Source organism: Salvelinus sp. IW2-2015, linkage group LG14 (assembly GCF_002910315.2).
Source record: "Salvelinus sp. IW2-2015 linkage group LG14, ASM291031v2, whole genome shotgun sequence".
Lineage (NCBI taxonomy): Eukaryota > Metazoa > Chordata > Actinopteri > Salmoniformes > Salmonidae > Salvelinus > Salvelinus sp. IW2-2015.
Window position 1 is genome coordinate 50,974,082 of NC_036854.1, and position 19,249 is coordinate 50,993,330.

At 43.7% G+C, this 19,249-nt stretch overlaps 1 protein-coding gene across 1 annotated transcript in view; it reads right to left on the reverse strand.

Moving 5' to 3' along the window:
• LOC111973179 (plexin domain-containing protein 2-like) overlaps positions 1–19,249 on the reverse strand; it is a 199,547-nt gene that overhangs the window by 10,201 nt on the left and 170,097 nt on the right. The window contains exons 13-14 of the mRNA XM_024000446.2: positions 12,573–12,611; positions 1,170–1,333 (exon numbers count right to left, since the gene is read on the reverse strand). Of these exons, the coding sequence (XP_023856214.1) occupies positions 1,170–1,333; positions 12,573–12,611 (203 nt within the window). The remainder of the gene's footprint in view (positions 1–1,169; positions 1,334–12,572; positions 12,612–19,249) is intronic.

The following is a 19,249-nucleotide window of genomic DNA, read 5'->3' on the forward strand; positions in this document are numbered from 1 at the left end:
TAATATATGGCGTTTCCAGAGTTAATAACCTCTTAGGTATGCGTGATTGAAACAGATGTATTGGGAGTAAATGTCATGACATTAATTGACACGCTCTCGCCGTTTGATATGTGCCATGTACTAAACCACTCAGTGAGTGATGAGAGCTCCGAGGGAGAAGCATTTGATTCTCTCAGAGAAAATTGTTCCTTGATGAGGGATTGGCTCGTTGTGCGATAATGACCTTGAAGATTGCGCATTTGTCATTTATTTTTCTCGAGGTTTAAACATCAATCAGTCTCATTACGACGTCCAAACGGTACAAATGAAACCAAAACCAATTCATTGCCAAAGCTTTCGTAGGCATTTATCATCAAAGAACCATGTGGAGCCATGTTTCACTGCCTGCGCCCTGTGAAAGTAATCATGCATATTTATGAGTTGGAGAAACAGGGATAAAGTGTAATGAACGCTGACCAGATTATGACTCTACTTTTTTTTGTTGTGGAGGGCCTGATAGAGCTTTGGTCCCAAATGGCACCTTATTCCCTATATAGTACCCTATTTTTTGACCAGAGCCCTGTCGACAAAGTAGTGCACTAAATAGGGAATAGGGTGTAATTAGGGATGCACACAGAGAAACACAGTGGGAGTAGTTTGTTATTCCACCCTGACGTACGGGCGTCTAGTGGTTGGCAGACATATTGCCTGACCTTGGAAGGAAGCATCTGCTGGGGTAGGTTAGGAAAGCACACATCATAATCAAACCTGACAGGCAGAGAGAGAGGCAGAGAGAGAGACAGAGAGAGAGAGAGAGACTCCCTCACAAGCAGTTGTAATACTGTACTACCCTTAGGCTAGCATGGGTCTCAGCCTGCTGTTCTAAGGTACTTCAGGGGACATAACTGACCAACCGGTAAAGACAGTCCAGAACGAAGGGACTTCTAAATCCAGTGGTTACTTATGGACTGTTGACAAGTCAAAGCAATACATGTCTTTGTATATAAGCTTGATTGACAGTTATGGGGGAGAGTCACTCTTCTTTCATATTTTGTATGCTTTCTGGACAGACATATGAGACACCATTAGAGACAGGTGAAGAGGAGATTCAGGGAGAAGGGAGCACACAGGGATTGAACAGCACACCGTWTGAATGTTGAGATAGCCACATAGTGGTATTATAGACTCACCTCGATGAAGAAGAGGCTTGCGGCTGATGTAGGGTGGTGGTAGATGTAGACAGTGACCAGGGCTGCGGCTGCCATGATGAGCAAGACCACGAGAATGCCCAGGATCAGGCTAGTGTGCGGTGGGTGTGTGTCCTTCCTCTCTGCAGCACTCTCCTTTGGCATCGCTAGAAGTAACACAGGAAAACCCACTTTAGAATCTCTCTCTTGAACACAGACCTTCACTGCATTTCTACTATTGAACAGTAGGGGACACTCGTCATTCGTGGGTGCTGCTGGTCTCTGCTTCTCCTGTTGTCACTAGGGCTTCTGTCTTAATAAACACGCCTGCCGCTTGTGATCAACAATGAAGTTGACCAAATGTCATGATGCACGGCCTTGTTCAGCCTCAGTCTAATCATACTTACTCTGGTGGCAATTACCGTTCAACCATTGAACCATGCAAGAAACGAAAAGTGGCCAGGTTCAAGTTTCAACCCCGCCCCCCCCCCACCCAGAAAGTTAATTGTGTTTTCCTATTGTTCCAAAAACAAAACAAACCTAGAATATTATCCTTTAATCCTTACCGTCAACTAACAAGAGATTTTCTTTCTTTCTGAAAACGATGGAACATTCCAGATCTGGCTCAGCCGTTAGCCGACACTGCGCTTGAATGCCTGTGTGTGTGTGCGCACGTGCGTGTGTGTGTGTGAGTGTCTGGAAGGAGGAGATTAGCAACGTTGTGGCGTAACCTGTTTAGCTATTCATGAGCAATGTGCTACAGCTGAGGCACAAGAGATAATCCCAAACCAAGGTTAGCTCATGGTGTTGTTGGATAGGAGGAGAGATGCATCTATGGATGGAGATATCGAAAGTTATCAGGCACTCTTCAGTAATGACAGTCCAGTTTGATAAGATGGGTGTATGGAGAGGAGACTCCATAATGATTGGCTCTCCTACTGAGAGCCTTAAGGAATGTGCACTGTCATCTTGAAGGCCTGGTTTGACAGAGTCAAATTGGCTACCAGTGAATTCATGTGTTCTGAATCACTAAAGCCTTGTTCACATTGGCAGTTTGAAGTGACTCAAATCCCAATTTTTTGCATATGCGAATCGAATCTGTTCTTTTTCCTGCAGACTGAACTGACAAAAAGCACATGGAATCGGATATTTCAAGCCACATTTCAAACCACCTTATTAGGTGGTTTGAAGTCGGATACAAATCCGATTCCTATTCCTGGCCATGCAACTTGTTTCTGAATGGTCAAATCGAGTTTGTTTTATCCTCAAATGGTTTTTAGACTGTTATTTGGCATATCTTGTTGCTTGCTAGCTACTCTGTTGACAGTTTGACAAGAACATGTGGTAGCTAAGTAGCTAGTTAATTGTTTACAAACAAATTAGTGAATGACTGTGCTTGAAATCTAAACTGCCAACTAGCTAGCTAGGTCACTGCTGTTGCTAGCCAAAAATGACTKGTTTTTTTATCTTATCCTTTGAGGCTTTAAAGGTGTTCTCGCTCTATGTTTTTTMAACATTCAAAGTAACGAGAAAACGTCCATGGCAGGCATTGTTGTCACCGTAACTTGCCACATCACTTCTGAGTGATAGGAAGCACGCGTGCCACCAATCAGCCTAGACCGCTGCCCACACACCTGTCGTTACTATGTCAGCAAATGACTGCTGTCTTATCACACACAAATCTGATTTGGTCACTTGTAACTCGCTGTTTGGACAGTCAGTATTCCAAAACGTATTTGAGAAACAAAACTGATTTCAGCATTAAGGCCTGCAGTGTGAACAGTTAGCACATTTGGTTCCTTGGAAGTTGTGAGAATGCACTGTATTATGGTTTCACATTGGTTGTGGGACCGGTAAAACGAAACGTTTTTTTAAACGTGCTGATAACAGAAGTGAACGCTTCTTATTTGGATGCAGGGAGGTTCTGAAAAACGTTTTACTCTGGTTCCTTAAGTTTTCCTGGGAGGTTTTATTCATGCTCTGAGAATGGAAATGATAAATTATTTGGAAGTTTTCGAATAACTTCCTTAAAACGTTCACATAATTTTTCAATAATAAATGCATTTTTTATAACTCTAAGTACAGATGGGACACATGGAAATAGATTTCCTCAGGCATGAATCATGCAAACACATGTCTTGTTTATTGAGACACGGCATCAATGACTTATGATCAATCAATTCCAACCTCTGATCTTCGGTTCTCTATCCATGGAATTAGTCCACTGCGACACCAGGATGGAGCGAGCATCTCATTTTTTTTATGCATYCAAAGCTGTTCATTTTAGTCTATTCAAACAGACCCCATTTTCAAAAGAAGCAAACGTTCATTAAAAACATTTGTGGCCAATTACTCAGTGCGGTCAACACACCTGAACACACTTAACAAGATAGAGGAAAGTGAGAGATTTGTTGATGCTGAGAACGGACTGTATATGCTTTTAAATCACATTCTTAGAACATTATCTGAATGTTTCGTTTTCTTGTGGTTTTTATGGAAAGTTTTCTTCACGTTCTGAGAACAGAATTTTGAGCTTAATGATGTTAATGTGTACAATATTTTTTTTTTTTGAACATTCCCAGAATATTGCCAAGAACTGATATACAGTGCCTATACAAAGTTTACACAGCCTTGAACTTTTTTTTCGCATTTTGTTGTGTCAGTGCCTGAGTTTCATCCATTTAAAGGATTTTCCACTTATCTACACACCATACTCCACTTATAATTCATTTTTATTGTGAAAAAATATATAAAAAATACAAAAATGAAATGTCATAATTGGATAAGTCTCCAACCCCCTGAGTTAATACTTGGTGGAAGCACCTTTGGKAGCAATTACAGCAATGAGTCTGTTATGATAGGTCTCTACCAACTTTGCACACCTAGATATGGCAATATTTCACCATTCTTCTTTACAAAACTGTTCAAGCCCTACCCAGGGTGAGAGCAAATGTTCTATGCCTGGTGAAATCGCGCATCATTAGCTCATTTTTATGGATGTGTCCACAATGAATCACTAGAAAACAGCTTAAACAAACGCAAATGCAACGCCTTTGCTGTTATTTTGACTGCGCTGTTTGACGTGACTGTGTTCGCCAAAGTTGGCTAGCTAGCAAGCAAGGGATGAGAATGTTGCCAGCCATCATGGCAACGGAACATTTAGAACGAACGACTGGGTCGCGCTCATCGATTTGGAACAAAAACACTTTAACAAATGTGTTGTGTCTCTGGCCATCGAACCGATAGAACGAACGACTGACAAGCCAGCTTAGGTAGCAACCCTAGATTTGTGTTGGGACTATATCTCGTGGAAGGATGAAATCATATGAATAAATTAATACAAATTCAGTTTTTATTTGAATATGCTGGTAACCCATTGTATAAAAGTGGTAATGCCCTCGAAGCCAGTGTTTGGAGGATATATTGACATGGTTTGACTTAGTCTCGGGCCTAAGAACACACATGCTAATGTATCCTGCAAACACCGGCTTCGAAGGCATTATCACTTAATTAACTACAACTACTAAAACTACTAGAACTACTACAACTACTAAAACTACAACTACTACTACTACTACAACTAACCTGATAATAAGATAGCATTGGCAAGCAGTTCACTCAGTCACAGCATCACATGGAACAAGTACATTGGAACACTCTGTTCTACATTCTTATGTCTGATTCCAGTGTGTGTGAGAGAGAAAGAGTCGCAGCAGCTGTCCCATCGATCATAGCAGGAGTGAGCTAATGAAGTGATTACAAAACAAATGGCCACAGCTTTGATCTCTCATCTCCCAAAGATTTATGGCAACGTTCCTTCCTGGATCTTTTTATTTATTGAGATCATATATTTATATATTTACAGTATTTTTCTTATTTTCTTTTCTGTTCTCTTTCTTGGTTTAATTAGTGACTAGCCACTCATCAGTGCCCCAGCCAGCTTCCTTCTCTCATGGCTCTCTGCTTTATTGATCTCCATAATCGCACAGGAAAACAGGGAGGTCCAGAGTGCTAATCAAACCTGTTTGCTAGAGCGTGGCCAATCACTGATGATTAACATACACTGTAAAAAAAAAATTAAAAAGCCCACAAATCTAGTTGTTTCGACCAATTATTATTAATTGGTTACACAGTTTTTTTTTGTTTACTCAGCTTTTAGGTCAAAGTGTTACCTGAATTGAACATTTTTAGTTGGCCCAAACTTAGCTCCAACATGAGAAAACGCGTGTGTGTGTGTAACCAGTTCTACAGCCTTTTTTTTAAATTTTAGGTAAGATGCCAAAATAATAATTTCTAGTTGACACATCATTTAGGCCTACGTTTTCTCGTGTTAGAGCAATGTTTGGTCCAACAAAAAAGTTCAGGTAACACTTTGACCGAAAAGTTGAGTAAACAAAAAAAGATCTGTAACCTGTAATCACATTCAACCATGCAAGGACCACAAAGTGCCAGGTTTAGGGCTGAGAGCAAAAGGAAAACAAAGTACTACAGGTATCAAGATAACGTCATTGCAAAGAGTATCTCTTAGTCATACAGACCAAAAAATCTTATTTGCATTCTGAATGATCTGATAGTACATCGTCTACAGTGTTGCTGTATTTGTGGGTTTTTTCATGTAGTCAAAGCAGCTGGTAGTGCCAGCAAATAACACCATTTCCATTAAGGGATATGGAGTGGGATTAAGTCTTGGAAAAAGTTATATTTTGAAATAGAGCTAATCTCTTCAATATTGAGAGTTATTTGGCAATCTTCAGAATATGCTCTTTCTGATACTACACTAAACACAAATATAAAAGTTTATATATTAGGAAATCAGTCGATTGAAATAAATGTATTAGGGCCTAATCTATYGATTTCACATGACTGGGAATAAAGATATGCATATGTGTCACGGTTTTCTTCCATAGGTGAAGGAGAGGACCAAAATGCAGCGCGGCTAGTGTTCAACATGTTTAATTAGACGAATAAACGGTAACACTAATACAAGTAACAAAATAACAAATGTGAAAACCGAGACAGCCCTATCTGGTGCAGACAAAACACAGAGACAGGAAACAATCACCCACCAAAATCCCAACACAAAACAAGCCTCCTATATATGATTCTCAATCAGGGACAACAATTGACAGCTGCCTCTGATTGAGAACCATATTCGGCTGGACACAGAAACAGACAACATAGAATTCCCACCCAGCTCACGTCCTGACCAACACTAAACAAGCAAAACACATAAGAACTCTGGTCAGGACGTTACAATATGTTTGTCACAGATACCTTAAAAAAAAGGTAGGGGCGTGGATCAGAAAACCAGTCTGTATCTGGTGTGACATCAAACCGCTCGCCCACATTGCGCCTTTCACGGGATTCATCCATGAAGAGCACACTTCTCCAGTGTGCCAGTGGCCATCGAAGGTGAGCATTTGTCCACTGAAGTCAGATACGACACCGAACTGCAGTCAGGTCAAGATCCTGGTGAGGAGCTTCACTGAGACAGTTTCTGACAGTTTGTGTAGAAATTCTTCAGTTGTGCAAACCCACAGTTTCATCAGGTGTCAGGGTGGCTGGTCTTAGACGATCCAGCAGGTGAAGAAGTCGGATATGGAAGTCCTAGGCTCCCATGGACACATGTGGTCTGCGGTTGTGAGGCCGGTTCTCGAAAACGACGGAGGCGGCTTATGGTAGAGAAATTAACATAACATTTTCTGGCAACAGATCTGCAGTCAGCATTCCAATTGCACGCTCCCTCAAAACTTGAGACATCTGTGGCATTGTGTTGTGTGACAAAACGGAACATTTTGGAGTGGCCTTTTATTGTCCCCAGCACAAGGTGGACCTGTGGATTGATCATACTGTTTAATCAGCTTCTTGATATGTCACACCTGTCACGCCTGCTCCCGCTTCCATGCTGCATCACATCCGGCCATGATTTGGAGTCCCATAGAGCGGTGCACAATTGGCCCAGCGTCGTCCCGGTTTGGCCAGGGTAGGCCGTCATTGTAAATAAGAATTAGTTCTTAACTGACTTGCCTAGTTAAATAAAAGGTTAAATAAATAAATAAAAATCCACTCTCTGGCGCTCGAGGGCGCCAGGCTCACTTCATTACGCACGCCTGTCACCATCATTATGTGCATCGGRGCTCATTGGCATCACCTGGACTTCACGTTTTGATTTCCTTCCCTATATCTGTTTCTTCTGTTTCATCCCCGTGTTAGCAGTAATGTCGTTTTGTTTCCCCTGTTCAGACGCTGTCCTTATTCTGTTCATGTCCGTGTTTCATTAAATGTTCACTCCCTGTACTTGCTTCTCGTCACCACCGTCTGTCCTCACAGAATGCTGATACCCATATTCGAAGCTTCAGGGAAGTTTTCGTTTTTTGTTTTGTTGGTGACGTCGGGTCCAGGTGCCGCTGCCGTAGGAACCAGGGGGTGCCTCAGCTGGCTCGTCGGGCTTCCACGCCTTTGCTGGCTTCGAGAGGTTTCCTTGCCTCGGTTGGCTCGGCAGGCACCCAGCCCACGTCATGCCTCAGGTGCCGCTGCCGTAGGAACCAGGGGGTGCCTCAGCTAGCTCCTCAGGCTCCCACGTCTCAGCCGGCTCGTCGGGCTCCCTTCGCCTCCGCCGGCTCGTCGGGCTTCCGCGCCTTGGCCAGCCCGTTAGGCTCGCCCAGGTGCTAGAGGGGGAGGGGGGTACTGTCACGCCTGCTCCCACTTCTCTTCTCTGGCACTCGAAGGCGCCAAGCTGCCCTTCATTACGCACACCTGTCACCATCATTATGCGCATCTGCGCTCATTGGACTCACTTGGACTCCTTCACGTTTTGATTGCCTTCCCTATATCTGTCTGTTTCCTCTGTTTCATCCCCGTGTTAGCAGTAATGTCGTTTTGTTTTCCCCTGTCCAGACGCTGTCCGTATTCTGTTCATGTCCGTGTTTCATTAAATGTTCACTCCCTGTACTTGCTTCTCGTCTCCACCGTCTGTCCTCACAACACCTGTCAGGTGGATGGATTATCTTGGCAAAGGAGAAATGCTCACTAACAGGGATGTAAACAAATGAATGTACAACATTTGAGAGGAATAAGCTTGTTGTGCGTATGGAACATTTCTGGGATCTTTTATTTCAGCTCATGAAACATGGGACCAACACTTTAGAAGGTGCTGCGTTTATGTTGCGTATATATATTTTTTGTTCAGTATAAATGGAAATCAAAACGTCTTACCTGTATGTGACCTGTATTTTTACATGTCCTCTTAAAKCTGCTTGTAACACAAATTCTGCTTGTGATATCAACATTCTAACAACTAACATGTTAAATAGACTTCCTTAGGAAAAGTCAATGACTAAAAATGGAAGAGATATTTCAATGTTAAATTCATGATGGGTCAAAATTACTCACTCCGCCTTTCTACACTCTTAGAAAAAAAGGTGCTATCTAAAACCTGAAAGGGTTATTCAGCTACGTATCTCCATAGGAGAACCCTTTGAAGAACCATTTTTGGTTCCAGGTAGAACCCTTTTGAGATCCATGTAGAACCCTTTACACAGAGGGTTCTAGTTGGATCTCAAAAGGGTTCTACCTGGAACCAAAAAGGGTTCTACCCGGAACCAAAAAGGGTTCTCCTATGGGGACAGCCGAAGAACACTTTTGGAACCCTTTTTTCTAAGAGTGTAGAGTTAAATGGGTCTTGTACAGGGATTTTATGGTGCTGTTAACACCGCTGCCCCGACCATCCAAACCCACTATTTATTTAGGACTATGCTAGCCTTATAGAACACCAAAACAWAAGCAGGTAGCCTACTGTACATTAACAGAAACTGTACTCAATGTATATGTGTAATGTATATGTTCCTAGGATTGGGACTTTTATCGTGTGTGGATGGATAAGTGTGTGTGTYTGCGTGTGAGTGTGCGCGTGCATGCATGAGAGAGCGCTTGAGACACAGTGTTTGTGTGAGCCCTTTGTCTCAGAGCATAACGATTTCACCCCCACCACAGCACTACTCAAAATCTCTCCTTACAAAATGTCTTAGCCACTGTGTTAGAATGAATCGGGCAAATCCTTCATCAGTCCCTCATTGACTCATTTCGCATTCATCCCCTTCTCATTAGCAGGAAGTGTATGACCCATTTGGCTCAAGCAAAAATCCCCTTTCAACTACGTCATAAAACCTAAACTGTCTAGAAATATTAACTGACGCCCAAAAAACACCACCAGCAGTGAAACTYGAGCTGGAAAGCCCCTTTCTTTTCTCACTTTTTCCCCTGGAAGGCAATTTGTCTGTGTTTGGGAGAAAAGTACAGAGTCCAACTGCCAAGCCTCACACAGTTGGAGGCAGCTGCTCCGCAGTAGCGGCTAGGCTAGGCTGTTGGTCTGAAGTGTTTGCAGGGGTCTCCTGCCCAGTGCTCAGAGTGAGAAGGGAAGAGAAATCAACAGCCCAGCGTGGCTAACCAACAACCCCATAACAACCTCACAGACCAGTCTACTGCTGTGGAAAACACTGCTACRRTGTGTCCCAAATGGCACCCTATATAGTGCACTACGCTTGACCAGGGCCCATAGGGGCATTTCACAGGGCTCTGGTCAAAAGTAGTGCACTCTATAGGGAGTAGGGTGCCCTTTGGGACACAGACCCAGGTTTCATCTGACTGACAGTTTAATCTGGTCTCATCTGTTGGAGGGGTGGAAGGAGATTTCCTTGGGTGTGGGTAAGCAAGAGGCACATCTAAGCCATTTGGRGGCAGAGACAGGGGTGTGAATGAATCCACATGTTATTCACGTCGGGTCACACAGCTTTCAGCTGGCAAAAACAATAGCCTGAAAAACATAGTCAGTGTCTCGATCATGAAAGTGGATGACTATGCCTTTAACACTGCATGCATGGCTTTGAAAGGTATGGGCCGTGTTCCAAGTGGCACCTTATTTATTCTATATAGGGCTCTGGTCAAAAGTAGTGCACTATATATGGGTGCTATTTGCAAAGCAGCCATTGAAATCAAGGTTACATCAGTTTCTGCAGTATAATGAAGCAAAGTCACATCAGGACACAGCTACATGAATGGGACTTGGACCGTGGGGGTCATGGCTGGAGTTCGAACCATCTCCCTATGGTCAACCAATCAGCATTCTCCTCATAAATGTTCTCAGCACATAAAACCTGCTGTACTTACTTAGCCTTCAGACAGCAAAACACAGAGGTTGGGCAGAGAAGATGAACTGAATGACCGCGTGGACCCAGACCACGCTACGCTTTTAGCGTCACATTACTGACAGCACGGTGTCACAGGGCCACAGCCATCCTCTCACCTGGCTAACGTGCCTAGCGAAGCTAATCAACACATAGTCTCCCAAATGGCAACTTATTCACTATATAGCCCTACTTTTGMCCAGGGCCAATAGTGCATGATACAGTGGACGGGTTGCCTTTGGAGACACAACCCAAAGGGAGAGATACTTCTTCTCATCTTGCTTGGAGGATAAGGAGTGTCCTGTCTTCCTTCGAGTGGCCTCTGCAGTGAGACCGTAGGGCGCGTCCTGATTTTCCCTCATCTTATCACTTAGCCGGGGCTAATCGCCTTAGCGTTTTCTGCCGTGCTCCCGTGTTTCCCAAGGTGGAAGGACACGCACACTGCTGGATCTGGTAGAGATCACGCTAAAATATGAACGTGTGTCCAAGCGCAAAGCTAGGCGGCGCTGCAGAGAGACGACGGGTGCAGAGTGGAGTGGATGAGATGCACGAGATGTCAAATTCTAAATCCGCAGCTAACGTCACTCGAAGTACTGTGTATATATGTCGTGTAGTGTTTTCAAATGCTATTGAACAGATGGTGAGAGTGGATGACAGTGGGAAAAGCTAGAGGCTGTAGACCGGTTGCCAACTTATGCTGTTCAACCTAGACGTGTMCTGGAGTCTGCGGCATTAGCGCTACACCAGCCAAGCCATAGCCACCATTACTTTAGACAGCCTCTCCATATAGTCACATGGCTGGTTTGTGGTTGTAATCGGTCACATGCAGTGTGCACCTAAAGACATGGTGTGGTTTGGGCTGCAGCAGCCTTCGGCTCTGTGGTTTCAGTATGATCACACTGGCTCATTCCCTCCATCCCTTTTGGCTTTCACCGTAGGCCCAAATCCCTTCCCAGCACGCTTCCCACACAGTGATTAGGTCCCGAACGGCACCATATTCCCTGCATAGTGCACTACATTTGACCAGAGCCTATGAGCCCTGGTCAAAAGTAGTGCACACTACAGAGCAAAGGGTGCGATTTGGGACGCATKCTGTGAAACAGGTCTGGTTTCTCCCAAATGAAAATGGGCACGCAGAGATTTCGTCTTGTCCGACATCTGGGAAGAGGCTGTGCCACGAGCCAGCGAGTGAGATAGGCAATGTTTGGGTAAGGACGATAAGAGACACAGATTTCCAATTCCTCTCTGGGAGGAAATTAAATATTTGTGTGGTTTACTCACGAAGTGATGGAGTTGAGACTAATTTTGGAATTCAAATGTCAGTCTAACACTCTCTCTCTCTCACACACACACACACACAGGGTGTAGCTAATCAGCAGAAAATGTTATTTAAACATTTAATTTTGTTAAATAGATAACCTGCTGTGTAGAGGTGTGTGCGTAGCAGAGTCGACCATATACCAGTAGTACCTACATCCTGTTGAAATGGAAATGTGTGTGAGATTGTTGACCACACCCGCCTCTTCTGAAATACCCCTCATACTGGAATCCCCCTTAAATTCCTGATGACATTGAGTTCATTTGTCAAGGGTCCGCACTCCAAATTGTGTTTTTTCATAGTTCTATTTATTTAATTCGGAGGCAACGAGGGKAAATTAAGGATGTTTTAATTTGGGRTAATCAGTTCTGAGAGCAGTGGTTCCAAGAACTTGCTGACATTCACATCGAGCTTCAGTCTGCGTGTATGTTGATGGCGTTCCTTCAACTATGAATCTCTCGTGTTCCTAAGGCAACTATGACCCCCTCTCCCTCCCTAACACCCACAAAGGCTGCATCCCAAATGGCACCCTARTCCCTATGTAGTGGACCACTATGGGCCCTGGRCAAAAGTAGTGCACTATAAAGGGAATAGGATGCCYTTTTGGGAGACACACARAGACACCATGATTGATCAGWCCAATCCCAAAACMTGGTATAGTTAGCCATTTCAAATCAGCCTCTGGATGAGGTGCTTCAATACGGCTCCAATGAGCTGCTCCTTCCCTTGGCCTGTCCTCCCCAGAAAGCAGAGCAATCTGTCAGCAGTAAATACACAGACAGCAGCCTCGGATGTAAACASAGCCCCGGATATAAACGCAACATGCATCTACACAGAAAAACACAACAACTGAATAGTCAAAGGAACAGGGAAGGGGATATATAGGATGGGAAAACAGAGGCTTACCTCCATTGTCTTTAAGATGCAGAGCAATCTTGGTGTCATCTGGAGAGAGAGAGAGAGAGGGAGAGAGAGAGAGAGAAGAGAGATATGACCTCATTATGACACATTATGACCTCTGTTTTGTCTGTGGTTTGTGAATATCCCCACAGCCAGAGAATTACATACAGAATCCCTATGTCTATTATATGAATTATAGGATCTCTATGCCCACAGCTCAGAGCTGCCTGACAACAACAACCACTATTAACCTCAATACTGGTAAAGAATGTGAATCAGATATTCCGAAATAATCATTAGCGATTATTACACAGGTTTATAGACAAATGTAACTTTTACTTTCCAGTTTATATTTCATTACTAGATCATCTTCATTTGAAAAGTGAATTTACTCAATGTCTGAATTTTTCTTGCATAATGCAAGAGTAAGAAGCAGTCTGGGGTTAAGCAACTATGAAACATTTAAATTCACTGTGAGAGGTGTGATATGAATTTATATAGGATCCACATTATGTAAATTTGCCACATACTCTACATGAGCCGGTGAAATGCTATGGGTGCCATTGCACCATCTCAATGATCAAAGATAATCAAAGATAATTTAATGCATGCAACCATTTCCTAGAATAATTTCCTAGTCTAAGAAATGCCACGGTCTATGAGATAAGGTGTATGACAGCGAGGCAGGAAATCAAACTCGATTACCAATCCTGTGCCAGTGTCATGAATATGAACATTTATCATAGGATGACATTAAACTGTGACAGTGAAGATTCCTCAAAGCCGCATCACACAGTATCTGAACACATACAGTATTACAGTATTAAAGAATGAACAGTGTTAGGAAGTGGGAGGGAACAGAGAGCTGCCCACACCCCACCATTGCCTCCCAGTATCCAGTCTGACTAGACCTTGGACCTCTACAGCTGAGGAGACTGGGGCGGATCAGAAAACTGATCCTCCGTGCTTGTCAAGAAGTGTGAGGCTCTTTCTGTGTGTCAGCTTCACGGCACATACCACAGACAGACAGACTTTCTGTTTTTTTTTTTATGCTAACGACACCACATGAACAGTCTAACACAACCATAGTCGCCACGGAGCGCCGGCACGGCACAGCACAAAAACCACAAGCATCACACATCACAGGTCCCAGCACACCCCACAGCCATTCACCACAGCAGAACAATCACGCACACACACACCACACACACACACACACACGACAACACAACACACCACACACATCTGTTGATCCAGCTCACACCCCTGCTCCTCAGCGTGTTGTGACTCCAGATCGTGGGGTTTGTGTTCCGCTCTCAGCTGGACCTCTCTCACACTCCTCTCCACTCTCTCCCATTCAGGCATTGTGCTCACTATCAACCTCTTCCACCTCAACTGAGGGAAGGTCTTAAAAAGGGATTGGGGATCCATTTTGGGATTTTTTTAAATTAATGATATATTAGCGATAGATTTTTGAAGAATATAATTTATAGATGAGCTTTGTTGTTTTTTCAAATCCACGATTGCCTCTAACATTGGCTGAGAGAAGTTATACTACCAGGAGAGCATAAGAGGGAAAGGTCAAGGACTGAACACTAAATATAAAACAGAGATTAGGAGAATGAAATGAAACCCTGCCTCTCAGTCCATGAAATGAACCGCTGCCCTCACGTCCTGCATGAAATGACCGCTGCCCCCACGTCCTATGTCGGATAGATGATAACCTGGTCTCCGTAAGGAATGAACCTGCCCACAACATGCTGAAATGAGAAGCACTGCCTCTCAAATCATGAAATGAACGGTGCCTCGAACAGCGATGGGAATGAAAACTGCCCTCACTATCCATGAATAGTGTAGCTGCTGGCTCAACATCATAGAATTAAGCCTGGTATACGTATGAAATGTAAGAACTGGACCTGCACATCATGGAAATGGAAACTGGCCCTCGAATCATGAAATTGATTGACCTGGTGCGTTGCTGTACATGCAGGAGATGGAAACCTTGGGCCCTCACATCCATTCGGAAATTGGAAAACCCTGGCTTCTCATTAGTCGCATGGTGATGAAACTGCCTCACAATCCATGAATGAAAACTGCTCACAGACATGAAATGAAAACCTGCCCTCGCAGCGGAAAGCCATACGGAATCCTAGGACAAAATCCTAAAATTATTACTTTAGAACAGTGAAAAGTATAGCTGGATGTCAGAGTTTGTGTAGTGTGGGGTACTGAGAGCCAAAACCTAGGGCATCTGCTTTAGAGATCATCGCCGACTGGAGCCGGATCTAGAACCATCTAACCCAGAACCCACAGGCAGAACCCCTACTGTAACTCACCACGCCAACCACCTTTAAACACCACTCTGCAATAACAAAACATGTAGTCTGTCTACAGGTTTAGCCTTCATCTTTTCATCAATTCCACAAGTCTGGGAAACCAAAGAGAACCTTACCATATGAACTATTATGAATGTCAGAGAGCACACTGAATTKTTCTGCTTTACCACTCTGCATTAAACTTCTACACTCTTATAAAAAGGGTTCCAAAAGGGTTATTTGGCTGTCCCCATAGGAGAACCCTTTTTGGTTCCAGCCTTTTGAGTTCCATGTAGAATCCTCTGTAGAAAGGGTTCTACATGGAACCCAAAACGGTTCTACCTGCAACCAAAAACGGTCCTTCAACGGGTTTTCCTATGGGGACAGTCGACGAATCCTTTAAGGTTCTAGATAGCACCTTTTTTGTAAGAGTGTATATATGTATGTATAGGGTGCCACATCCCTCAATCTAACCTTCCTCATTGTGGTTGCATAGTCCTACAATGGTGACCTTAAAGTTCCTTTTTAGGTCTCTATTTTGGTTTGGTCAGGGCATGAGTTGGGGTGGGCATTCTATGTTTTGTGTTTCTATGATTTTCTATTTCTATGTTTTGGCCGGGTATGGTTCTCAATCAGGGACAGCTGTCTATCGTTGTCTCTGATTGGGAACCATACTTAGGTAGCCTTTTTTCCCACCTGTCTTTGTGGGAAGTTGACTTTTGTCATGGCACATAGCCTTAAGCTTCACGGTTTGGTTTTGTATTGTTTATTGTTTTGTCGGCGTCATTTCGAATAAAGAAGAAAATGTACGCTCACCACGCTGCACCTTGGTCCTCTTCTGTTAACAGCCGTGACAAATGGTGCATTCCTATAATACACCATCAGTCATCCGCACCCGTAGACAATGCAAGCTGTTACATATTATAATGAATTTTACATAATTAGCTGTCTACACCTCTTTCTCTTGGGCGTTAGCAAGAGTGGGTCCCTGYGATCATAAGTTGTCCATTAGCACAGTGTAGGCTTTGTGTATCTCCCAGGCATCCCAACCCATAACACATTAGTCAATTAACTTCAGGATGTACCAGTTACCGGCCAGAAAATACACCCTGCATAGGCTTTTAGTCATGATTAAAGTGCATAATGTGATTGTGCAGATAGTGACAGGGACATTAAGTTGAACATATTACTTTTTACGGGGAAGATGAATGGTACAGTTGAAGTGAATTACAGACATCGAATATTCAAGTCAGTACCGTGTGTGGGTAATATGTTAAGCTGATGAAGATGAATTAGCTATTTGTTTCAATACATACGTGCCTTGACGTTTTAATTTCCCTTAACATCAGGGCAATGAAGTGTAAATAGCTGTAATCATTTCAMGGTGCGCCTCAAATAGCACCCTATTCCCGATGGGCCTTGGTCAATAGTAGTGCACAACATAGGGAGGGAATAGGGTGCCATTTGGGATGCATTTTCAGCTTTGACCTTTATTTAATTAGGCAAGTCAGTTAAGAACAAATTCTTATTTACAATGACGGCCTACACCGGCCAAACCTGGACGATGCTGGGCTAATTGTGCGCCGCCCTATGGGACTCCCAATCACAGCCGGTTGTGATACAGCCTGGAATCGAACCAAGGTGTCTGTAGTGACGCTTCGAGCACTGAGATGCAGTGCCTTAGACCGCTGCGCCACTTAGAAGGAGAACTTCACCGTTTCTCCTGACATCAGCAGGAAAGAAAGGAATGATCACAATTGTTTTTCTGTGTGGATGCATGTCTTTAAGATTTTAGAGATGCTGTCCAAATTCAATCTGCATTGTTTAGCTGGGTAAAACACAGCTTGCATGCCCTGCATCATTTGTTGCCATCCAGTGTGCATTTGGTGCTCAAGGAAAACAATCCGGATAGTTCTATTACTGAAGAAACAGTGAAAGAGGCAGAGAAGTTATACAGAGCATTCGGGAAGGATTCAGACCCCTTGACTTTTTCCACATGTGACCGACCGGCTTGATTCGGTCTTATGTATCAAAATTTGAGATTGTGTTTTTTTTACAATGGATAAAAGTAGTATCATACCCATTGTTCCTCAACTGTAGTGTAAGTAATTCTGCTTTGAACATTGATACACCTCACTTTTGAGAAAATGGCCCTTGAATGTTTTGGTGCACCTACTGAAGAGCTCTTCTTTGTCTACACCCATTCAGCATCGTTCACACCCTCTTAAGCTTTAGTGCCACCCAGCTCTTTAAGGATTCACATGTGAGYCCATGTACTAAACAACCAAAGATTTCAAGACTAAAGGCTGGTTTATACTACGGGGGTGTTCGCCAATTCAATCTGGAGTGCCATAGTGTGCATTCAGAGCGTTGTCAGATTGTCCGTTCGTAAAATCTGAGCATTTCGCCCTCGGAGCGTTCAGAGCGCACACTGGACGCTCTGGGCGAGGAGTCGGGTTGATCTGACCTAACAACAGCAGTCAAGCACCCAAGCTAACTGGCTAATGTTGGCTAGCTTGCTAGCTACTTCCAGACTCAAATGAGGGAACAACTCACTCTGACCATTTTACACGCAGTCAAGCACCCAAGCTAACTGGCTAACGTTGGCTAGCTTGCTAGCTACTTTCAGACACAAATGAGGGAACAGCTCACTCTGACCATTTTACTGGCCCGAGCAGAGCTGGTTAGGCTGTTTTTATGTTATCCAGAGCATTGGTGACTGCAACTGTGTTGTTGGCAACAATTTAATTACGCTTTTTTGCCAACGTTTTCTGACACCGGCCATATTCAACGGACGTTCCGTCAGTTATTCTGTAAATTACGTCAGTTATTCTGCGCTCTGGCACACTCAGACGAGTGCTCTGAAATCGGAGCGCTCGTCTGAAAAAGGTTCCTGTCTTTTTCTGTGGCTTAACCAACTAGGCTCATAATGACAAAGCAAAAATAGGTTTTTAGAAATGTTTGAAAATGTATCAAAATGGAAATATTACATAAGAAATCAGATCCTTTACTCAGTACTTTGTTTTAGCACCTTTGGCAGCGATTACAGTCTTGAGTCATATTGGGTATGATGCTTCAAGCTTGGCTCAGGCTGGGCTACTCAAGGATATTCAGAGACTTGTCCCGAAGCCACTCRTGCATTGTCTTGGCTGTGTGCTTAGGGTCATTGTCCTGTTGGATGGTGAACCTTCGCCCCAGTCTGAGGTCCTGAGAGCTCTGGAGCAGGTTTTCATCAAGGATCTCTCTGTACTGTGCTCCGTTCAACATTCCCACGATCCTGACTAATCTCCCAGTCCTTACCGCTGAAAAACATCCCCACAGTATGACGCTGCATCCACCATGCTTTACCGTAAGGATGGTGCAAGGTTTCCTCCAGACGTGACGCTTGGCATTCAGGCCAAAGAGTTCAATCTTGGTTTCATCAGACCAGAGAATCTTGTTTCTCATGGTCTGAGAGTCCTTTAGGTGCCTTTTGACAAACTCCAAGCAGGCTGTCATGTGCCTTTTACTGAGGAGTGGCTGAGGAAATGTACTGGGTACTTTGTTTTACTTAACGTCCCAACAGCACATCCATCACATCTTCTTAGCCTACCCTTCTGTTCAAAGGTAGTTTCAGGGTTGTTTGCATTGAGACTCACTGTAGCAAAACATTTGCATCGGAAAACAAGCTTTTCTCATTGGACAATTTCAGATAGTGTGACTCCATTTATGTTAGTTTTATACAACGGCTGGTTTGGAATTCCCATTGTCAGAGTCTATCCTGCCCAGGATATACTAGACAACATACACATGGCCAGCACATTCATAAGAAGTGCCATTGTTTATGTTGTTACCTAGCAATGCAGTACCACCACCACCACCACCACCATAACCACCACTACTACTGTCTCATTGGCCCAGCAATGCAACTCATAAACTTGATCTCCATCGTAAAACAGATCTAGACATTATCATTGTCGCAATATTGAAATCCGATAGCCGCTGTGTCCAATAGCAATGAACAGGTCGGGATGAGACAGACAGGCAGCTTTTCTCCACCAGTTGAAATCATGAATCAGCCTAATTTTTGATGGATATACACTATATATACAAAGGTATGTGGACACCCTTTCAAATTAGTGGATTCGGCTATTTCAGCCACACCCGTTGCTGACGAGTGTATAAAATTGAGCGCACAGCCATGCAATCACCATAGACAAATATTGTCAGTAGAATGGCCTTACTGATCCCCACAGTATATGATGCTGCATCCACCATGCTTTACCGTAAGGATGGTGCCAGATTTCCTCCAGACGTGACGCTTGGCATTCAGGCCAAAGAGTTCAATCTTGGTTTCATCAGACCAGAGAATCTTTGTTCTTTAGGTGA